The sequence below is a fragment of the Thermobia domestica genome, chromosome 12, assembly GCF_964235325.1.
Source record: "Thermobia domestica chromosome 12, izTheDome1.hap1.1, whole genome shotgun sequence".
Taxonomy (NCBI): Eukaryota; Metazoa; Arthropoda; class Insecta; order Zygentoma; family Lepismatidae; genus Thermobia; species Thermobia domestica.
Genome location: NC_137465.1, coordinates 166,909,310 through 166,934,737, shown reverse-complemented (window position 1 = coordinate 166,934,737; position 25,428 = coordinate 166,909,310). Strand labels below are relative to the sequence as shown.

Here is a 25,428-nt window from a genome sequence, read left to right as displayed (position 1 = left end):
TTGGCGGGCATAATTAGACTGTGACCCATACTAGGTTTCTAGTATGTTATTGTAAACGCTCAGGCACCCATATTGTCAGTGTTTCCAATCATTCTAAAGTATGTTTTCTTGAAAGGTTGCCTGACCATTGCATGCATAGTGACAAAACTTTGTACCAACCACAGTACGTTTGCTGTTGTGTCGAATGATGTTTATACCAAGTCTTGTCTATCCTATTTACTACCACCTTTTACAAGTATTTACCTAATTCTGATAAAGCACCACAGTAGCACCGGTTATTATTTTATTTATTTATTTATTTATTTGCCATCAACACAACAGGCATAAGCCAAATTATAGTGTTGGTGTATTACAAAATACATTTACAATAGTTTTCTTAAACATAGAGTTCATATTACATACAGTATGTCAATTTCTTTGTGTTGGAAACATATTTTGTTATAAGTAGAACACATTCTCCAGATCGGTGATTTCAATAATATTTGGTCTTTGCTTTTTTGCAATAGAACAGGCCAGAGTTATCAGGACGAGTTTTAAGGGTCGGTATATGAAAATTTAGTGTTGATATGAGATTCGTACAATTAAACTCGTTTTGTACTATTTTATGGAGAAAAATTATATCTATCACATTTCGCCTTTGTTCAAGTGTAGAAATACAGAAGTTGTCTATTAATGTTAGATAATTTTCATTAACACTAGAGAGTATATTACACTAGTTTCAGCTTCTCCAGTAATACTGCTGCAATCTCCGAATATAAACACAAAAGAACTAATATTCGTTTTCTGTAATAAAGCTGTTCTTTGTGAGCGTATGCAGTTTGAAAAATATCCACGAGACTACTCCTCCAACTCTTTGAAAAGTAATGTCAACATGCAAGTATTAATCAAATTACCTAATCTTAAATCGGAAAGTTGACAAAATTATTGTCTGCCACCGGTGGCACAAGTCTGCTCGCACTTACGGATAATAAACACGGGCGGCCATGAGTCACCTGTGGCGCACTAATCCAAATATGTGAAAATTTAAGAAAAATAGTAGTTAATATCCAAAGAGGCACCTCAGAATGGATTGCTTCATAGAAACAGCAAAATTCTCTGAAATTTGAGTGTCGTTTTAATTTTTTTTTTTGGGGGGTAACGCTTTTTCAACTGCGTTACTTTAATTATTTTATATAGCAAAATGTGCGCCAACGGTGGCGCACGTCCGGGATAAACGTGATATTATATATATATATATATATATATATATATATAAAGTGGCATATAACATAAACAATAAAACTGGAAAAAGTTTGCAATAAATTGAAAATAATTTTAATCCTTTAATCTATTCGTTAAACTTTAAGCTTATTTTGATTTTAAGCTTCTTTTGATTTTAAACATCTCAGCGCAGTCAAATTACCAAAAAGTAAGGAACAAATTAGTAACAAGCTGAAACTTGGTACAGATGTTGGGAATGATGTTCTAAACAACACACTAAAAGTCCCCTGAAATACCACATTACCTTCGCCGCCATGGAAAATGGCCGCCGGAAGTACCAAATGAACAATACCCAGATAAAAAAGCAATATCTTTGGTATGGTTGAATATAAAGAGATAAACTTAGTGTCGTTCAATAGAATATAGATAACACTATATGTTTTGTAGAGAAACAATTTTTCATAAAACTCATACTTTTAGAAATATTTAGCTCTAAATTCTAAAATTCCGAAATTTACCGTCAAACTGATTTACAATTTTATTGAACTTAGGAAGTAATTATTAACAAGTTAAAATTTAACATAGATGTTGGTAAAGATTATTTAAATGACATACTGAAATCCCACAACTTCTTCGTTCGCCATATTGGAAAATGTCCAAATGAGCGAAGGAATTCAAAGGTAATATTTTAAGTGAAATACAAAATCTGGACCGGGCTAAATATTTGAGAAACTATCAATGCAGTCGATAGTTTCTCAATGCAGTCGAAACTGCTTGTATGTGCCTACAGGTGAGTTAACTTTTGGAATGAACTGCCAACACTTTTAGTTGACCATTGCAACCCGTACCTTGAGTTTTGGTGCTCAGGGAGTTCGACTCCGATACTGTACGTAGCCACCACGCACGTCGCGTCGGGAACCAAGTACGATTGTGTGTTAAGGGGCACAAGCTATTAGCCGGTGAAGGACGTTTTCTTACGGCTAGCCCCAACTAGTGAAGTCCCAGGTCCGCAGACCTTGTGCGTACATGTAAGTTATACACGTGCCTTCCAACATCAGCATTCCACTGTGGAGGCCTTTTTTTTTTAAATTTGCTGAAGACGCATCTTTACGCTTTAGAATTGTTCGGCGTAACAACTGGATTCATCGTGGGACGATCCAGACAACTTTTCCCCACTGCTAATCCCCCAAGTGTGTCAATGGTGTGAGAGAAGCATTTACAGTGAAATCCGAATTATAATTTTATATATTTTAAGGGCTATCGCGCACTGAAAAGGCGAAGTGTGATTTCAGTGACGAAAATTATTCTACATATTCAGTGTTCAGTGTTGTGTTCATTCCTCATCGCTATTTTTTTATATGATAGTGTTTTAATAAATAAGTATAGTGTCATTTAATCCAGTGTGTTTTCGTTGTTTGTATGAGTGATGTTTGTGTGCGTTATGGTCTGGATGACCGTCTGATCGTCCGTGAGGTTTTCGAGACGAGACACACGAACCTCACGGCGTCTAATGCTCGTCTCATCATTGAGACCGACGAGCGATTTGGGAACAGTTTGTAACTCTTCTTGGAGAGGTCCTTCATCGTCCTATCCAGGTAAGTTCCAGTCTCAGGAGAATACTTATTGGTAGGACCACGAACCACGAACAGCGACCAGATTACACGAAACGGTTACAAATAAATGTTCACCCAAATAGAGACCTCGAACTGAAGTGGTTATAAATAAATGTTCACCCGAACAGTGACCCGAACGCTGGATGGTTACAAGTATGATGGATTGTAAGTGATATAAGTGTGAGATTGCGTGATCATTATGTCGGATAAGGATGTGATTGCGAGATTGAATGAGTGTGGTGCTTGATTGATAATTTGATTGTGAGGTCGATTGAGTATGTTTTTTGATTGATGATATAAATATGAGGTCGAGTGAGTATTTAATTGATGAATTAATTGTAAGGTTGAATTAGTATGGTGTTTAATTGATAAAAGGAATGTGTGGTTAAATGAGTATGGTGTTTGATTGATGAAGTGACTGTGAGGTTGAGTGAGTATATTGGATGACACAATTGCCCTACAGGAAGACATAAATTATCTTGTGGACTGGTGTGAAATGTGGCAATTGAAACTTACCAGTAAGAAATGTGACGGTATTACAATTACTCTGAAAAGGTTTCCTTTTTCCTCCAAATACCATATTAACGATTCCCCTATAACACATTCTGCCAGTCATAATGATCTTGGTGTCATCTTTGATTCGAAACTCTCGTTCTCTGACCACATCTCCTCAATAGTTAAGAAATCAATGCGTATGCTGGGGCTTCTTTACCGATTCACTGAACTACGTACTGTGGCATCATTAACAACATTCTATAAAACTCACACCCAAGATCGAATACTGCTCTCCCATATGGGCCATGGCTGCACCTACACATCTCTCTAGACTTGAGTCTGTTCTCAATTTCTTTATTGCAATAGTACGTTTTCGTGTTCCCGCACTTCGAATATTACCTAAGGAGGAAATTTTGCGATATCTTAATATCCAGACGCCGAAAGTACGCAGAAATAACTCTGATTTGAAGTTTCTTCATAAGATTGTTAATGGGAACGTAAGATCAGAAACCCTAATTCAACAGCTATCCTTACATGTCTCTTCCCGCAAAACCCGGAATACCTACCTATTCCATCTTGCACGCCCTAGGTTGACAATTATACAGAGGTCTTTTTTTCACCGAATACCCAACTATTATAATAATCTAACTAGAGAGGTGGACATTTTTTCGAGCTACCCGGTGTTTGAAAGAGCAATAAAACGCGTGTCGGCTAAATAATATTACTTGTGCACTCTTTGTTAATACTATTGATGTTACTGTTGTTGTTTATTTTTTAATTCTTTTTCTTTTTTTTCCCGCTTGTTGACATTTCCCTGTGTAAAATGGCACAATTATGCTGTATCTGGGAATTTGTTCAATAAATAAATAAATAAATTATTGATCTAAGTGTGAGGTTAAGTGATATAGTACTTGATTGTTGATGTTAGTGTGAGGTCCAGTGAGTATGGTTTGATTGATGCTGTGAATTGTGAGTTCGAGTGAACTTGATGTCATGAGCCTAACATTGAATGATATGGTCAAAGTTTGTACTTTTTCCACACTTTCCTAATAACCCCACCATATTACTCTAGGTGCACCCAGAAGGCTATTTGCCCGAACCTTTCCGTAGTGAATACGTTGTATGGCTTACTTTGTAAAAAAAAAAAAAAAAAAAAAAAAAAAAAAAAAAAAAAACTCTGTTACCCAGCCTACGTGCTGTATATGTAAATTCTCTTCATAATGATGGAAAAAGATTTTCAAATATTTTCGAATGTACTGTGTTTACTTTACGTTAATAGTTGGTAATTATCAGAATTTCCCCAAAGCGTTTGTTTAAATTTTTCAATTTTAAATGAACAAACAACAATAATTATTCTTTGGGAATCTACTGTATTTGGAGTTCAAAATTACCACTGATTTTGCTTGTTTTATGGCCTTCCTCCCAGTTCTCTTTCAATCTATTTGTATGAGAGTTAGACCTATTTTGCGTTTGTAATTTTTTATTTTCTTTTTTTTTCAAATCCTTTATTAATTACACATTTCTTTTTACGTTCTGAAACTATATCATCATACATTGTGCTTTGAAAAAGAGATTTGAACATGGAGTATCGTAGCCGAACGAAGTTTATTAAAAAAAAAAAAAAGCTTCCTGTAAAACTTTCAATTAACTCCGTACTTTGTTACTCAATGTTAGCTGTACAGTTCTTTTATACAGTTCTCTGTACAGTGTTTATTTTATCAATTTGTTTTCAGAGAAACATATCTACTTTATTTATTTATTTATTTTTCTTTAACTTTATACAACATATAATGCAATATACTTTGGTTAGATCAAAACATCTATTCAATTCTCAGAAAAGTAATTAAAATATAAAATATTTGTTGTTGAACTATGTAGCGTCAGCGTAATTATGGAAGCTAAGTGTAATGGATGCTATAATTTCGAATCTAGCCACTAAACTGACTTTTTAGTAAATACGTCAAGAACAAACAAACAAACAAACAAACAAAAAAGTCTTACAAGCTATGTTATGCATCAGAATGGGAATTCATATAGAAAACCATGTAGATCTGTTGGGCTGTCTGTCGATATGAATGTGGCTTCGGCGTCCCAAGAAAAGATATCATCTCTTCCGTAATGGTTGTATTGAAGCTAGAAGCTGTACAAAACCTAGTATTGCCGGTTTCAATAGTAATCCCCACAGAGCAGAAAGAATTTATAGATATGGGTTCAGCGACCATAGAGTACGTTCCACATCCTACCAATTTTTTCTGTATCCCTGTATTATAACTGAAAATGTTTATGTCCATAGAAAAACATTGTATATTTAAAAAAAAATGTATGTGACGTACGTAAAAACGTAGGTTATATGCGTATTTCCTATAGTTTTTGAACTTTATGTACTATACAACACTATGTAACACCCAGCAGCAAACGTATAACTGAAAACGTGTTTTATAAATACTTTCCGTATAAGTATTCCGAATAAAAGAACTTTCCGTATAAGTATTCCGAATAAAAGAACTTTCCGTATAAATATTCTGAATAAAAGAACTTTCCGTATAAGTATTCTGAATAAAAGAACATTCCGTATAAGTATTCTGAATAAAAGAACTTTCCGTATAAGTATTCTGAATAAAAGAACTTTCCGTATAAATATTCTGAATAAAAGAACTTTCCGTATAAGTATTCTGAATAAAAGAACTTTCCGTATAAATATTCTGAATAAAAGAACTTTCCGTATAAGTATTCTGAATAAAAGAACTTTCCGTATAAGTATTCTGAATAAAAGAACTTTCCGTATAAGTATTCCGAATAAAAGAACTTTCCGTATAAGTATTCTGAATAAAAGAACTTTCCGTATAAGTATTCCGAATAAAAGAATTTTCCGTATAAGTATTCCGAATAAAAGAACTTTCCGTATAAGTATTCCGAATAAAAGATCTTTCCGTATAAGTATTCCGAATAAAAGAACTTTTCGTATAAGTATTCCGAATAAAAGAACTTTTCGTATAAGTATTCTGAATAAAAGAACTGTATATAGATGATCAGGATCTGGCTTACTTATGGATATATAGCTGACGTACGTAACATACGTATACGTATGTAATATATGAAAGACTGTTAGATATCAGACATCCTGCAGCGACATGATGTAACATGTAAGCGGAAGAGGCTACTACGTATGTAGCATATGGATAACTTATGCCTCGTGCAGATTTCCGTAGCGCACTTATGGATTCCGTATATTTGTATAATATACCGCTGTCCGGATAACGGATTTTTCTTAGTGTATAATGTAGCAAGAAACAGCTATTAGATATGGATTTAATGTCACAAGAAGGGCTTCCACTCTCATCTGTATCTCTATATTGAAACCAGAAGTTGTAGACAATATACTTTTACTTCCGGTTTCAACACTGATCTTCATAGAACAAGGTCAGTAAGATATAGCTAGCAACGGTTTTTGTTTCGGATTCAGCGTCCCAAGAATTGGTCCCATCTCTGTCTTTATTGCTCTACTGCAATCGGAAGTAGTAGATCTGTTATCTCCAATATTAGTTTCAATATCGAATTCATTTAGTATGGAAGTTTAAAGTCTATACCCTGTAGTATGCATCAGTATAGAAAATCTTACAGAAAGTCCACGTCCGTCCGTTTGTCTTTATGTATCACAGCAAAAATAAATAGATAAATTAATTAAAATAAACTTTGATAAAGACAGTAGAGAGGATCACGAGAAATATGTGTATGGGATTTAAATAAACACTGTTAGTCACCGTAACACGTTAAGATGTTAACGTATTAACTCCATTAACGAACTTGGACGAAATAATCGGTCTAGCTATCTATTGCAACAAAACAGAATTCCGGTTAGCGTATGCACCTTTGGCGTGGCGATTGCGCTAGTCAACTCCCGGCGGGAGCTCATGTGGTTAAACTGTAGGTTAATGTCTCATATAGCCTCGCTGTAGAACGGGATGCTAGAATCAAATCAAAACAGAATTCAAACATTCAATTACATGCATGGGATATAGAGTATAGATAGCCACCGTTAAAGAAACCGCTATCCATTAATACGTTAACGGATTAACTCTATTAACAAACTTGGTCGAAATAATCGCTGTAGCTATCTATTGCAATACATTTAATTTTAAGATTTGTTTGCATGTATATGATATGGGGTATAGATAGCCCTTACTGAAATTACCTTATCCTTTAACATGTTAACGGATTGGCTCCACTAACAAGATTAACCTAGATAATCGCTCTAGCTAGGTATTGCAAAAAAAAAAAAAAAAAAAAAAAAAAGAGATTTAAAACTTTAGGATATAGATACCCACCGACATTGTCACCGTTACTCGCTACAATGTTTACGGATCGACTCTATTAACAAATTACGTGAGGCATTTGTTCTAGCTATGTGTGGCAAAAAAAAAAAAAAAAAAAAAACAGAATTTAAAAATTCGCTTACATTATTGAATATGGTCTATAGATTGCCACCGCTGAAGTTAACGTCATCCATTAATACGTTAATAGATTCACTGCATTAACGAACTCGGTTGAGATCATCTGTTTAGCTAATTCAAAAATTCGCTTGCACCTGTAGAATTTTGGTTATAGGTATCCACTATTAAAGTCGCCCTCTTCCGTTAATGTCAACGGCTGAGAAATTAAATTTAATTTTCAGTTTAACGTCCCACGATTATGACTGTTAGGCTAAGGGACACAAAAGATTAAAAACAAGTGAATGATGATGGAATAATTGGTGGAATGAAAGTGTGGGACGAAACAGAAATACCCCAAGAAAACCCGATATTGTTCAATATAAACTTATTGGGCGGAGATCGAACCACGGACCCCACGCACTACAGGTAAGCACTCTACCACTGACCCACCGCTTATCCCTAAGCACGGCTGAGATAATAGCTACGAGTCATTTGCTCTAAAAACAGAATTAAACGATTCGTTTACATCTGTGGATATGAGTTGCCATTATCCGTTAATACTTTAACGGACAGACTTCATTAATGAACTAGACCGAGGTAATAGCTCTAGTTATCTATTACAAAAGCAGAATAGCTACGAAAATTTGCCTATATGTATACGATAGGGCTATACACAGCCACCGTTAAAGTCTCCGTTATTCGTTAGGTTATTAACGGATTGATTCCGTTAGTACATTTGGCCAAAGTAATTTCTCTAGCTATATATTGCAAAATCATAATAACGAAATTCGCATCCGTTCAAGAGTTATCGTACGGAGTAACGGACGCATGAACTACACACCATCTTACTAGTCTCACTACGTTATCCTCAATTAAAAAAAAGAAGGCGACTGGGAGTGAGAATTTTTAAATATTTTGTATGGTTTCACCGTCCCAAGAATAGAGTTGATCTCTGCCCTTATACCTGTATTGAACTAGAAGTTATAGAAATCCTCTGTTAATGGTTGCTTCACATTTGTTGCTGAAAGGGAAAAATAAATCCGCATGGTGAGAGTATAGCCTAGAGATAATCTTGTATTTAGACAAATACTATTTCATTGTCACACCCCTGAAACTTTCTACGTCTCGACTAATTTCAATTCTGATCCCAAATAAATAGTATATAAACTTCCATGTACGACTTAAACTCCTGGAAAGTACTTGATAGAAACTTAATTAGTGGGATTACGTCATTGCTTTGTCACAATTTCAAAAGCAATACTAGAAATATGCAAAATTCAATGATTAGAGGGCAAAATGCCTGCTTATTGATATTGTTATTATTATTCCACCTGCTACTGTCTCAATTTAAAAGAACTATGCCACTTTAATGAAAACGGTTCAATATTTGTATTATTATTCCGCCTGCTAGTGTCTCAATTTAAGAGAACTATGCCACTTTAATGAAAACGGTTCAATATTTGTACCATTATTCCGCCTGCTACTGTCTCAATTTAAGAGAACTATGCCACTTTAATGAAAACGGTTCAATATTTGTATTATTATTCCGCCTGCTACTGTCTCAATTTAAGAGAACTATGCCACTTTAATGAAAACGGTTCAATATTTGTATTATTATTCTGCCTGCTACTGTCTCAATTTAAGAGAACTATGCCACTTTAATGAAAACGGTTCAATATTTTTATTATTATTATTCCGCCTGCTACTGTCTCAATTTAAGAGAACTATACCACTTTAATGAAAACGGTTCAATATTTGTACCATTATTCCGCCTGCTACTGTCTCAATTTAAGAGAACTATACCACTTTAATGAAAACGGTTCAATATTTGTATTATTATTCCGCCTGCTACTGTCTCAATTTAACAGAACTATGCCACTTTAATGAAAACGGTTCAATATTTGTATTATTATTCCGCCTGCTACTGTCTCAATTTAAGAGAACTATACCACTTTAATGAAAACGGTTCAATATTTGTGTCCTTATCCCCCTTATATTTAATGTAACTTACCGCCTCTTGGCAATTGAGGTCTAGAAGGAAGACAGCGCATCTCTCGCACTTAAGAAGCTCCCTTGCTTCTTTCATGATCTTGGAAACCAGGCACTCCAAATTGTTCTGCTCTTCGAAAATACTTCGGGCCAGATTCAAGAGGATCTGTAAAGAAATAAAGTCAATATTTATATAATAATTAAGTTGCTTAGTAACATAAAATACACACAAAAAGTTCGAATAAGTTAAACAAAACATTTCATGATTAACAACTTGTTTAGTCAAAATTGTATCAACTAAAGTATTGCTTGTCAGAAGGAATAGCTACAGTTTCGTTAGTGTGTACAATCCTTAGAAAACAAAGGAACATTCTTACTCCTTTCAAAAGCTTCTAGCTTGCACTCCAAGGCACCGTAATTTTAATACATAGAGTAAGATATGAAAAGCAGACTTCAGTGAATCAAGGAATACACACCTTGTTTATTACTACATATGTATATGAGTTACTCAATTAAGAATTAAACCGGGGTAGAAAAGATGTCAAATAGATGAAAACTATATCCTGAAGAATATATGGAAAAATTGAGAAATGTATGGTATGTCGATGATAAACCTGAGAAATATAGTAATCAGAGCGACGGTCATGTGTAGAAAAATATGCTACGTGTGTTAGAGACATACGAATTCAACATTCTGTAAATATGATAGTTTATATTATTAATCCATTATTTTACATCAGAGAGACAGCCAGTGCACATAGGTAGTTAGAGCAGAACTTTTTTATATTAGTGTGCACAAAGATAATTAAAGCAGAACTTTCCCTATGAGTGTCCAGTGTGCAGAAAGATAGTTAAAAGATCTTTTCATATGAGTGCACACAAAGATAGAGTAAAGTTTTTCATACGTGAGTGCACAAAGGTAATTCTAACAGCACTTTCACTACAACATTCTCATGTGCTTATTTTATTGGATTTTAAGCGTATTAATGAATTGAAAAATTGCAAATAATGGACTTTTAAAATGCATGACAATTGAGGGGCTTGACTGTGACATACAGACCTCTTAGGGACGGGTCCTGAGTAACAAAGCTCTGGCCTGTAGAGCTTCTTATAGTGGAGCGGTCTACAGGTAAGGTCTAGGTGTGTTTGCGGTAGCAGTGAGCAACGGTGAAATTCAGTAAAGTATTCACAAGAAAGTGTATCCGCCTAACCGGTGCAATGGAAAACTATCACCGTATCTCTCCCAGGAATGCGCGGCATGAGAGAGAATATTTTGGGTATAGCCCTAAGCGAAGTAAAATGGAGGGAAAATATTATTTCTGACCAAGCGAATATAGAATTACTCGTATTAATTCATGTAACGCAAATGGAGTCACTGAAATTGGATTAACAATGAACAAGAAAGAAGATACAAAATAAGATGATAGGGCGACGAGCAAGAACTAAGAAAATAGTAAAGGACAAAATCATAGCAGAAAAACTAACTACGAAAACCAAAGAATACAACTATAATTGAAGTATATATGACAACAGCAGTGCATAATGTTGTAGGGAAAGATTTAGTTTATGAAACCACTGTATTGGAAACGCCATGAAAGACATTAAATGAGAAGAAATGTTACCCTGGTAATAGTTTGGAATACGATCGTAATAAAATGCACAGAGGGGAAAAACAATAGGAAAATATGAACTAGGGAAGATAATAAAGACTGATTGAATTTTGCACGAAGAACAAGCTAGTAGTATCAAATACTTTATCCAATAAGTTTAAGCACAGGATATATACGTTGAAATGATAGATCAACAGAGATTCATGTAACGAAAGGAAAGGTTCAGAAGGAAAATTAAGAACTGTGAAAGTTACCCCAAGAGCGGATGTAGGGTTCCTGCCTGTTTCGCCGAAAGTCTTAAGCTATGAAATTATCGCACACGTGCGTAGTCGGTCATGTTCGGCGAAACATGAATTCCTGTTTCACCGAATCCTGTTTGGCCGAAAACTAGTTAAAGGGGAATTTACGTACAGAAATGGAAGTCTTCATTCTCTTACGTTTGATTTGTGCAATGTTGCCAATTTTCGTATGCACCGTCGTCAAGCGTTACATTCCACTTAGATATTGTCAAGTTAAGAATATTTTTTTCTTTCCAGGAAACTTCTAAATTAAGTGTGCTACTTGGTGGTTCTCATCTTTTATTAAATTTCAAACAGGAGCATATAATTAAAGTTTTAATTTTGATTATCATTTTAAAACCTCCCCAACCTCAAGGATTTTTTTCATTTATTTATACAGATGTGTGGACATTATCGGTATCTACAATCTTAAACCCGTCATGCATAAGATATGACGTTCCCGGTGAGCACACTATCCTGGAAAGGAAGAAAGGAATGGGGAGAGAAGGAAGCAGCCTGGGACCTGTATGTTAGGTACTATCCGGCATTTGCCTGATGTAAATTGAGAGAAACCTTGGAAAAACTGCACTCACGATACCTGGCCTGGAAAAGCTGTTACATCTTCTCTACCGAGTGACACCACTGGGAATTGAACCCGTAAAGGGATACACTTTTAACTACTAAAGGAACATTATTGGCAGTAGATGCATTTAAAAATCATTTCATTTCTCTGTTAGTAATCGAAAATTACTTATATCACTTCTCTATCGTGAAACAGCCAATATAATTTTTAAGAGTTATGAAATCCTACACAGCATATTCTATCTTCAAAGAAGTTTTCTCAATAACAACCTCTTTTACAATTCATTCAGTCGGTACTGGAAGATTGTAAAATATAGATATTTAGATAGTACGCACACTGACCCTTTGTAAGGGGTGGAAGCGTGTAATGATATAATGTAAACGGAAGAGCTAATGGAGTGTGAAAATACGCGGTGGGTGTGGAATGTAGCGCTATGTAGTGCATGGTGTCGAAAAGTAATGGATTTTGAGTTTGAAAACGGCGACGTATGTATGACAGTCGAAGAGTTTCAAGGTGGTACTGCAAGGTAGGGAAAGAAATGCGCTGATAGAGTTCCTGTGTTGGGCTAGGTAATTTGATGCGATAAGCTATTCGGAAGGCGTGGCGTTCAAGAATAAGAATTTTGTCACAGAATTTTTCTGATGTGGCCATCCAAGCTATGAAACGATATGTTAATGTAGGACGGAGAAAGACTTTATAAGTGTTTAAGACTGTGGGTGATTGTAAACCCCATGTCGTTCCTGCGGAACGTTTAAACAAATTCATGCGATTATAAGCCTTAGTTTGAATTGCTTTAAGATGATGCAATGTTTGATGGGTAAGATGTTTGTCGTATGTGATGCCTAAGTAGGTAACTGTTTTAGTAGCCCGCAAGGGAACGTCGTCCACATAGAGAGATAGGGAACGGGGATTTTGGAGGACATGGGTGGTTTTCTTCTGCGGGATAAAGAGGATGGCCTGTGTTTTTGTAGCATTGGTCGTAAGTTTCCAAAGTGTACACCAATGGCAGAAGTCAGTGATGGCTGTTTGTAAGATGTTGTTGATGTGCTGGAGAGATGTTCCTAGAGCGAGAAATGGAGTGTCATCTGCATATTGGAAAGAATAGTCTTTATCTAGCAGGTGTGGCATGTCAGCAACAAACAGAATGCATAATAGCGGTGAAAGTGCGGAACCTTGTGGAACTCCTGACAGTAAGAAGATGGGGTGAGACAAATGTTCGTTGATGGCTACATATGTGAGACGTCCAGAGAGAAAGTTAAAGATGAGCCGTATGTATGCAATAGGGAGCTGAAGTCTGATCAGTTTATAGATAAGCCCGATATGCCACACTTTATCGAAAGCTTTTTCGAGATCGAATAAGACCAAACATGATGGTTTGACTCTGTTATAGTGCGTAGTGTTAAGGCTTGTGAATCGTAAGAGTGGATCATTTATCGAGAAAGAAGGGCGGAAGCCTGCTTGAGTGAGAGGAATGATGTTTCTACTATTGAGGTAAATATGAAGACGTTTAACGAGAATGTGTTCGACGATTTTGCTGAATGTGCTTGTGAGTTGGATAGGTCTGTAAGAAGATATCTCATGAGCAGGCTTATATGGTTTTGGAAAAATGAGAGTCTTAGATGTAAGTGAAGAGATTGGCGATGAGGATGAGTAGTGTAGGGGGACACTCCCTAATCTTTCGATAGGTGATGTTGTCAAGGCCAGGCGCTGTGTTTCTTTTTACTTGATAGCATCAGTGATCTCTTGTACAGTGGTTGGTGCAGTGACAGGTTGATCGATAGTGAGTTCATGTAGGTGATTAGGTTGCAAACATGGTGGAGTGTCGGCACGGTCAGCAATATGGGGTGTAGTCCCAGGTAGTGGTGGCGTAAAAATATTTTGCAGATGATCTGCGAAAGCATTGGCTTTCTCCGTATCGGTGTGAGCGGCGGAGTTGCCGATCAGAATGGAGTATGGAGTTTTTGTAAACTTTCCGCATAAAGCGTTAAACTTTTTCTAGTATTTGGTTGGATGGTTGGTAGTACACAGATTATTACAAGTTTTAACCAAACATCGAAGCTTATAGGCCTGGATGTAGTTGTGAACAGTTCTTTGTAGTTGTTAATGATGACGTAATGCGTCAGGATTTCTAGTACGAATGTACTCTCGATAAAGTTGGCGAGAACGAGAGATCATGGTCAGATAATGTGGGGGCAAACGAGGTTGATATGAAATGTTTTTGCTAGTAGGTATGTAAAGAGTATAGTATGAGTGAGTGTATCGACAGTGGTACAGAGATCGTCTTCCGTAGTGGGAGATGAAAGGTGTTTGGTGTGCTGAGTGAGGTAAGAGCGATAGCATGTTCAGTTAGCTTTGTCAAATCGATAAGAGGTGCGGGAAGGCATTTGCGAGTGAGGGGATACAGAATAGTGGAGATTTATGGTGAGTTTAATGGGAGCGTTATCACTACCCAGGGTATCTAGGACTGCAATGGTGCTATGAGTTAGGAGATTTTTAGATGTGATAACGATGCCAGGTGTTGCGTTAGACTCTGGGCGAGTAGGTTTGGGCAGCTGATGGATGGTGCCAGTGGAGTTTGTGGTGATAAATGCTTCAAAATTAGTACGATCGTGTTCAGAGCGACTGTGCGTATTAAAATCAGCCATGATAATATAGTGGCGATACGTGTTGGAAATGTGCTGAACAAGTTGTAATGGGAGGGGATGACGAGGCAGGATGTAGATTGTAGCTATGGTGATGATAAGACATTTGAAATACACAGTTGTAATGATGTGTTCTGGTAAAGGAGTAACAGCAAGTGTGCTGGGATAAGGCAAATGGGGAGAGAAGCCAACCGCTATGCCTCCATTAGCTCGCTGTGCTGGCAGAGGATTATCTGCTAGTAAAATGATATATCCTGGTAGGCGACATCTAGTCGTCTTAGTTAAGAATGTTTCATTGAGGAGAAAAACTGTGATATGTTCCTCGAGTAGCAGGGCTTCAAATAGGAGTTTGTTTTCTTTTTTTTGAAAAGGATCGGATGTTTAAAAAGAGAAAGTTTAGAGCCATAATGAAGTAGAAGTTAACCGGTTTGACTTGTTGGAGATGCATGAAAATGGACTGTGTTCCCAGAATATGTTGCCGTGAAATGAATATGAAATGTTGCTTTGGCTGCAAGAGTGATTTGCTGCAGGATGTGTGGCCGGATAAAAGGGTGGATGTTTTGCAGTGCGAGAACAAGAAAGGTGAGCAGTTGATTTACTGTGACCGGAGTGTCAACTGTAGACGGGGTGGTGGTAACATTGGATGTTGAACGTAATGGTACGATCAGTTCAGGGTGTTGTGGCGTTGGTTCCGGTTTTGCTTTACATTTGTACCTGTAAGTAGGATGACTGTCAGGACCTGTAGAACACTGTACTGGCTGATGTAAATTTGTGCATAGTCTGGTTGAGTGTGGTCCTGCACAGTAACCACATTTGAACTCATTTTTGCACTCAGCTGTACTGTGAGTATTGTAGGCCTAGCGAACTGGAAGCGGTGCCATTGAACGTGAGGGTTCGACTCTATGTTTGCGATTGTATATAAGAGCCCCATGAGCAAGCAAATTGTCTATTGTTTCTTGATGGGGTGTAAGAATGCGAACTATCAAGGTTGACCCACGGTCGTTTCGGATTCTAAGTGATTTAGAAATGATGTAATGGTTTGTCCTTTAAATTTTAGTTCTTCATGAACTTCCTCGTCTGTATAAGACGGGTCTACTCCACGGATGACAACAGATATAAGAGCTGGTCTCCGAGGTAGATGGGTTGCTTGCGTGTTGAAGGTGTGAGATGTGTGATTTCTGTTTGTGCCCCAAATATATCTATAGGGACTTTGTTCGGATAGTCTTGTAGAGATCAGGATCAGTTGTTTTAGGATGTACCCATTTCTGGTGTGCACAATTTCCTTGATGAAAGCACGTGGATGATATTTTCTTAGCTGAAGTGTAACGAATTTCTCATTGGAGAACTTAGTATCGTAATTGCGGAGGAGAATAGAAAATGATGACTGAACAGGTGAAGAAGCAGAAACTGTTGGAGCGCCTGTATCCATAGTATCAGTATCAGAATGCTCAGTATGTTGCTTTTTCTTTGGCGGGGAATCTTGTACACGGGCAGCGTAACTAGCCTTGGATTGAGGCGATCTGGATCGAACTGAGGTGGAAGATTCGGTAGATGCTTCAGAAGTATGAGAATCTCGTCGTTGGCGGAAGCCTGAAGAGCTGGGTTGTGATTTTGACGACCCCTTCTGTAGCCCCACTTTCGTGGGACAAACAGAAGGTCCATCAACAACCGAAGGTAGATTTTGATGTCGACCGTATTTCGTTTGCCAGGTTTCGTGCCATGATCCGCCATAATGAAGTCTATCCGGTGGGCCAATGCCCAGATAACAAAGACAATACGACAAACTGTTTGTAATTGTGTCGCAAAAGCGTTTGCCTTATCATGATCTGTAAAGAGAGGGACACCATTGTCCAACAGAGGGTACGATATTTTAGTGCTTTTGCTTGTGAGTCTATAGAAGGTTTTCCAATATCGGCTTGGTGAGGCTTCGTCGTTTAGTTTATTACACGCGCTGATCCAAGTGCGACGTTTCTATGCTGTGAGATAATTTGTAACAGTTCGGTGCAATTGTCTGTGTAGACGGAGACATTCTTCATTGCCGGTTCGTCTATATTCTCTAAATTGCTGTCGTGATTTCTGTATTAAAGGAAGATAGGTTGGAGGCAATTTTGGCTTAGAAGGATAAATTTAGACCGTTGCCTTCTGACCTTCTCACCCCCTACGACAGTTGCGATTGACAATGTATCCTTTCTCTTCTAGGACACGAAATCCAATAGTCATGGTTATTCTAAGGTCCATTGGTCACTCGAAGTCACACTTATACTTGGATAAGGTCCGTTACGCTACTCTATGAGAGGCTGCAGCAATTTGCTTTACTTCAAAACCTTGCACTTTAAAACGTGTTTTTCTGTTTTGTTATTCTAGCAACTTAACGGATTTAAAAGCGTGGCCATAGGTTTTCTGAGGTAGGTTGTATTGACATTTTGAGCAGTTGCCCGTTTGCATAGGGTTATCGGAGTTGAGATTTGTTCTATCTTCTTTTATTTAACAATAGCTTTCATACAGTATGCTACTTGACCCCCGGTTCCATTTGCAAATTTTGAGTTGGACCCCGCCTGGGACCCTGCGAGTTCCCCGGGGACACAAATTTTTCATTCAAAAGATGCTGGGCTCTCCACACAAATTTGATATGTATTCGCGGAGTTTCCTTACCCGACTGTTTTCGAAAAATCTGACCCGGAATCTGACTTCGTAATATATAGTATGGAGCTCAATTTCTAACTTTTCACAATCTCCCCAACGGTTGCGATCGAGGATGTATCCCTTTTCTTGTTATGTTCTTTTGGGACAAGGTATCCAACGGCCATAGTTTCGACTCGAAGTCAGAGTTACACTTGGATTGGTTCCCTCGTAAGTTGAATCTTTATTTTTTGAAGTGTTTTGCCCAATGATCACCATATACGAGGGTCACTACGAAAGTTTTCAGATGTGAAATAACTTACATACTCAAAATCAATTTAACACTTACATTTTGCCAAAATATTCACCATTACACTGTACACACTTTTGCATCCTCGAAAACCACTTTTGGAAGCAGTGTTGGCAGTCTTTTTCTTCAAGTGTTGAAACTTCATTCTCGTAAGCCACTACAGCTTCATCAGGGCTGCAAAATCTCTTCCCACGCATGCAATCTTTGATCCTGGGGAACAGAAAAAAATCACACGGAGCCAGGTCAGGACTCTACAGCGGATGAGGCATAAATTTGACTTCCGTAGATTCTAAAAACTGAATTGTGATGTTGGCCGTGTGTGCGGACGCGTTGTCATGATGAAGCAGGATCCCACGCAATCCAGTTCTTGGACGCCGTTCCCGAAGCTTCTGGAACACTTTTGTTAGGCAAACAGTGGTGTACCACTGAGCAGTAACAGTCCTTTGTTCTTCAAGTGGAACAGTTGCAACACGGTCAGATTTGGAGAAGAAAGTTGCGACCATCTTCTTCCTCACACTTCGCGGTCGCTTCATTTTCGTGGGTGGATTTTCGTCTGGAAAGATCGAAACTATAAACTGGCGTTTATTTTCAGGGTCAAATTGATAGATCCAAAAATTGTAGCACGGGAAGGAGCAAGGTCCCCAAATGCCCCCTGCAAACGGTCAAGGTTTTGTGTCTCGTTCAAACCACTTTTGAAATCGTAAAGGATCATTGCCCGAAAATGTTCCCTTTCGAGCTCCATTCTAGACAGCCAAATACTGCTCACATCAACAAAGAAGTGAAGGCGATACAGCCACGCCGATAAGCGAGGCGAGTTGAAACTTGCTTCGCTTCTTCGCTCTGGATACCACTACCGAACGCAATTGTTGGAATTCAAATACTGTGTCACAACAATGCGTATCTCAAAATTTTCGTAGTGACCCTCGTATCACTAACATTATAACTAATTGTATGTGTAATGTATTTGCTTATTACATATTGCATGCAAGAAGAAAACACTGGTCATACATAAATTAAAACCTCTAACCGGAAGTAGGCTCAAATTTTGAAAACGGTCCGAGATATTGAGAAAAAATAATCGAAAAAATCTCCGCTTTATGATACCCTTTGCCGTTTTTTTTTATCATACGTCTTTCACTTGTGTCTGTAAAGGAACATGTACAGATATTGTGAGAAATGAGAAGGATATTATGCTCATATGCGCTGTGTAGAGAGCACAGGTTCAGCTAGTCTACCAAGGTATATATTAAAATGCTAGGTTTATACTTATGTTTGTCTGCAATCCTTTCGACAATGGGGTCTAGAAAACCACAAGTGCTAGAAATGTGCCGTTTTCACTGGTTGATTTCAAATTTTGTCTAAATTGTTCAGTTCTAATTGAATATTTAAAAAACGTAGCCGGTATTTCTTTATTGCATTTTTAGGGGTACACTGGAAGGGTTGAAATTTAAAAAAAACTAAAGCCTCATATCCTATGTTTTATACATTCCAGCACGACATAGTTGTGTACAAGGGTTGTATATCTCTCAGGCGTTTGCTTAATGGCCACATGATAATGAAAAACTAAGGATAACTATTTCTCCAGAGTGTTTTGCACAATGAACACCATATCTCACTGACATTACAATTAATTGTGTATGTAATGTATTTGCTTATTACATAGGGTTACTGCATGCAAAACGAAAGAAAACACTGATCATACATAAACTAGAAACTCTAAAACGGAAGTAGGCTCAATCTTACAAACAGTGCGAGATATTGAAAAAATAATCGAAGAAATGTCCCCTTTATGGTACGTCTTGCCGATTTTTTTTTTTTTTTTTTTTTTTTTTATCAAGACGTCTTTCACTTGTGTCTGTAAAGGAGTATGTACAGATGTTGTGAGGAATGACAAGGAGATTCATGCTCATACGTGAATGATGCACTGTGTAGAGAGTAAAATCAGCTAGTAGTGTAAAATAAAAGACGTCGGTATTATGTTAATTTTTTAAAAGTGAATTGCTTTTGTAGTTAAAACATAAAAGTTAATGAAAATATGTTTTTTGAATTATTGGAATCGAGTGCTATTCTTGCTTATTTTGAACTTGATACACATAAACATAGTAATAGCATAGAATATACAAATAACAATACAAATATTAAATTCCAAGTTTTTTTTTTAAGAAAAAGAAATCTCTTCTGACAGAGGGCTGGAGAGAGTTCCAGTTAAATAATCCTAGACGATGTTTTACATTACCGATAATTTTCAAACTCAATACTCTATGGGGAGTCCCTCAAGGATCTAATCTAAGTCCCCTCTTGTTTCTCCTTGTTATTAGTGATATTTCTCTGTGTATTAAAACTTCTCAAGTTGTTCTTTTTGTCGACGATCTCAAATTATATTCCAAAGAAGTTCAATTGATGACTACGTAAAACTTCAACAGGATCTACAGAGATTTCAAATATGGTGTGATAAGAATAAATTAGTCCTGAATGTGTCCAAATGTAAATTTCTATCTTTCACGAGGAAAGAAAATCCAATTAACTTTACCTATACAATAAGTGGCACTTCCTTGTCTACCCCAAAACTATCAAAGATCTAGGAGTTATATTTGATAGCAAATTAACCTTTGCTCAACACGTTGACGCAATAACGAATAGTGCATATAGGAATCTGGGTTTAATTTATAGGATAGGGCAGGATTTCTACAAAGAATCAACATTTATAAGGATATATTTTTCGTATGTGAGGTCAAAATTAGAATACCATTGTACTGTTTGGACAATAAATGTCAATACTCTGATGCAATAGAAAATATACAGCTTAAATATTTAGAAATGCTTACATACAAGAAAACCGGTTTCTATCCAAAGTATGTCTCATATGAAAACAGTAACGAATTTTAGCTTTCAAACATTAGAAAAAATAGGGATGGATGTTTGATCTATTGTTCTTACATAAACTTTTAAACGGTAAAATTGACTGTCCAGAATTAGTTTAAGAATTATTATTGCGTGTACTAATACGTAAGACTAGAACAACAAACACTGGGACATTCTATTGTAGAAAAGCGAGAACTAACATACTACATAAGTCTCCTCTGTGGAGAATGTGTGCTTCATAAGTTATAACGAAATAATTAGATTTCATGTAGTAGATGTATTTAGTATGTCCGAAAACAAGTTCCAAACAATCGTGAGGCAATAACTTCTGCATAATTAAACGACGTATATTGGTTTATGTACCGTATAATGATGTATGTATAATAGTGTGTGTTAGCTAATTATATACAAGACACCACAACTAAGCATTAAGCCTGTTGTGTTGTCCTTACACCGAGAAAAAAAAGGACTAGGATTTCCGTGTGGATACATCGTATTTACGAAGGTGCACTCCTTGAGTAATGTAATTTCATGTATAAAAGTACAGCAAGTGGGTACACCATGCCAAGTCTGGAGTTCGGCGTCGAACTAGACTCGCTGTGATTGGATAATTTTATTCACATGATTGATTTCGTGTTAAAAACTATTACTCTCGTAAGGTAGGGAGTCACAGATTTAGAAAGAACCAAGAGGGGACACTCGTAGGAAGGTGGTAACAACATTATATACGTAAGTTACCACCGTCGGAATGGGTATGGCATTAATTCTAGATTTGAAATGGTGGTCCTACAATACAAAATTTTCGCTGGACGGTGGTGTAGATCGTACTACTGATGACACAACATTACTTAATGTAGTGACGCGCGTAACCTATTAAAAACAGCATTTACATGCCGACTGGATTATGCATTTTTCTCCGTGTATGAAATAAATAAATTTTACTTAGCTGTAGCCTGGTCATTATTAAAATATCTGAATTAACATTACTTTAAATAAAATCATTTACCAACACAATCTGAACACCTTGAATTTTGTTGATTTGTCATCTCGTCGCCCCCCTGGTGGTGGCGGCCCTGCTCATTAATTTCCCCGTCATACAGAATTTCTTATTAAAAGCCATCATTTCCTCGCTTAAGTATTTGCATCAGTCAAGAATAACCTTCATTGCTTCCCGTTAATGTTTACAACATTAATATTTTGCACCGTAAGACTTGAATCAATCCGATTTCCTGCTAGCCATTGTATTCTTGTCATTTGACATTCCAAATGCCGTTTTGATACTTCGTGGAGTTATATATCTTTAGAAGTATTTTTCTATCCATCTTTTGTATCCCGTTGTCTGATTTCTTTGTGATACAAATAACATACAACGCACGCAGGACGACGCGTCTTGAGATTTATTGTAGGCTAACCATTTTAACTTTTTGGCATAATAAAATGTAGTAATTAACTGAGTATCTAGCTTTTAGGTTTTTTTTTTTTTTTTTTTGGTGTTTGTGTGAAATGAGGCAATTTTAGTTATTTTAATTTAACCTCCCAAATTTTAATGACGCCATTGGCGTCATGTTCCCTCCTTGTGGTATTTCCGTTAATTTCCATTAAATCTTTTGACATAAGGCCGCAAGAAAAGATATACATATTTCTTTAAAACAGCTGTCATATTAAAAGATTTTGCAGAATCATGATAATTTTAACGCACAACTTAGACATTGTACATACCCATCTTTATGGTAAGTTTGATTTAGTTAATAACTAGCAGAATACGCGTTCTTCGCACGAGGAGAATACGTTTCATTTTGGGCATTAAGGACACTAAAACTATCACCGATCAATCTAGGGACCCCAAAGACAATTAATTTGAAACTAATATCGGCAATTTTCAATGATTTTTATCTATCACCATCCTCCCTTATGAGTAGTAATGGGGCTGAATTTGAATTTAAACGGCAATGGAAGTGTTACTGTTCATCTCAGCGACTCAAAAAACTATGGATTCGACACTAATATCGACCATTTTTTATATATCTCCCTTCTCCCCCATGTTGTACATTCTAAGCGAAATGATAAAAACTGTCCTAGGCTCGAACCTCATCTATGGTGAAAATTTGATCGGTATCAGTCGGGTGGTTCAAGAGTTATTAAGTTATAAACATAGTCACTTTAATTTATATAGAGAGAGATTGCGGAATAGGTTATTAATTGCGAAAATTACGAATTTTTGAAAAGGGTTTCCAACTTCCGCCATTTTGAAATTTATCATGCGATCTCTGCTGGCTAACAAACATATTTTCTAGAGGATGACGAACAGAAAAATTACATAGAATTTTTCACTAAATTTCTGATATGAGGGATTTTGCAGTAAGTAGGGTTGTAAAGAAATGTTCCTTATATAAAACGCACTTAGAAAAGTCGACTTCTTTTATTGTTAGACACCATATTTAAGAAATTGCTGCAATATATGCATGTTATTTTTTGTAACAGAAGTTCTTTTCTGATGTATTTCCTACGAAATGAACCAAAAATGTAACTTTTCTGTATATTTCTGTACCATTTTTTCTTTTCGGGATTCACCCTTTTATCTACTGTACTAGGTGCTGGGAGAAAGATTTGTTATATATTTTTATTCTATTAAATTGTTAGTTAAAACAAGATTAAGTTAAAAATTATCAATAATAATTACATTTTTTTGGCTACTCCACTGCAATGAGGATTAATATTATGCATTGGAAAAAGTATACATTTCATTTTCTTGTGATTAATTGTGTACCCTTGCATAAACTTCAAAGCTCAAATCTCGTGGCCGGCAATCATAAGAATATTTTTAACAACACAAACTTTTTATCTTGTCAAGGAAATACCGTAATTATACCGAATAATAAAGCCATCATTGGTCCCTTCTCTTCTCTGGCCATCTTAAATAAAGTTAGTAAGGCTATGCTCTGTAGGCTCTGTAGGCTATGTGTTCCAAGAAGATAAACCTTCACCTGTCTAACTAACAATATCACTGTGTTGTGGCGTCTAACTTGCACTTCATCTTTCATCTCATCACACATACATCTTGTTAGATAATGAACGTAAAATGAATAACGATTCCTGATCAATTGATGAATAAAGATTTCAATTATGAATGAGTAAAGATAATAAATAAATAAGTGAAATTAAACCTCTTTGTCCATCCAATGTATCCTTTATTCCCCCTACGCATAACTTTACTCCCAAAAGAAGGTATTCCCTTTTACGGGTTCTTGCATTGTAAAAAAAAAGTTTGGTGTTTTTTAAATCACTTAGCCCTCGCCTTTTTATCACCTATCCCATTGTTTTCCCTTTATGCCCTTCCCGAAGAAAGGGTGTACCCCTTGAACGGTCTAACCTTGAAAAAAAAAGTATGGTGTTGAATTGACACACAAGTGACACGCTAAAGTGGTAGTAATTTTGTGTTGTTTCAACACCTCATTTTTTTGCTGTGTACTTGGTTCCTCATTGATGGAATCAGAGAAAGTTATATGCTTGCTTTCTCTTACAATTCCATCCTAGGCCGAACACGGCTTAGGATATTTAATTTTGTATCTCTAATATACCTAAAAGTAAAGAGACCCTATATCTTAGTGCAATTTCCACGTAAACATGGAGAAAAGTACTATTGGTCGTAAACATCCATTTCCCTGAACTAAAAAGAAAGAAGACCTATTCCGATCTTATTTGCACTCACCAGATGCAAAACACAGGATGAAGGGAAGTTTCCCTACTTTCTCTTCACTTACAACGTAGTCTTCGAGCGTTAAGCTAAAACTACTCTCTCATGACTGAATATGAAGTACGGCTTCACTTAGCCGGCCAGTATACATTAAGAGCTCGCAATATTATTCTATTGTGGCAAAAAGCTCCCATTCGGCCCACTAAGCCGAACCGTCATGTTCGACTACATCTTGGAATCTCCCCTTCTCTGGAAATATATTACGTTTATGTAGGAAAACTAGAGTTCGTACCTTAAATACGTAGAAAAATAAGAGCCGTGGGGAGGAGGGTTCTCCCAGTTACAGAACGAAACATTATCCGATGCTTTGAACGTACTGTTATATCCGGAACATGGTTCCTACCTGATTATTCCTTTATCTAAGAGGAATATTTTTATTAAAGTAATTGCTGAAAATAGAAATAACGTAAGTACATAATAAGTACAACCAAATGCAGTTACACACATATAATAATAATAATAATAATAATAATAATAATAATAATAATAATAATAATAATAATAATAATAATAATAATAATAATAATAATAATAATAATAATAATAATAAATCATATCAACTTCCAGATCTGGATTCCTTAATCCCTTACAAAAATAATCCAAAAAATATCGAAATTAGTGTACATTCCATAGTTTTTGAGGTCACTCAGGTTAATAATCCATACTCTTTAATTCCATACTAATCCCCCGTCATCAAGGTTATAAGAGAGTATTGACGAGCACAGATAGTTGAAAACGGCCGATATTAATGGCCAATCCATAGTTTTCGAGATCACTGTGGTGAATAATGATACTTCTGGTGATTATATTTCAAATTCTACCTTCTTTGGCATGGGAGGAGGCTTGAAGGATGTTGATGGGAAGGTTTGTCATGTAGAAATAGCCAAAATAATGTATATTCATGTCCAATCCATTGTTTTCAAAGCTACTGAGATAGTGACACTCCAGATGGTTTCTAAAAATAAAAAAATAATCTCTGGTTGGGATGGGGGTAACGAGTGACATTAGAGTTCAATTTATAGTTTTTGGGGCCTCCCACACGA

General features: G+C 36.5%; 1 protein-coding gene across 2 annotated transcripts in view; it reads right to left on the bottom strand.

Moving 5' to 3' along the window:
* Positions 1 to 25,428, bottom strand: part of Pde6 (phosphodiesterase 6) — a 557,480-nt gene that overhangs the window by 154,328 nt on the left and 377,724 nt on the right. For both annotated transcript variants that reach the window (XM_081734379.1, XM_081734380.1), the window contains exon 6: positions 9,750 to 9,893. In XM_081734379.1, the coding sequence (XP_081590505.1) occupies positions 9,750 to 9,893 (144 nt within the window). The remainder of the gene's footprint in view (positions 1 to 9,749; positions 9,894 to 25,428) is intronic.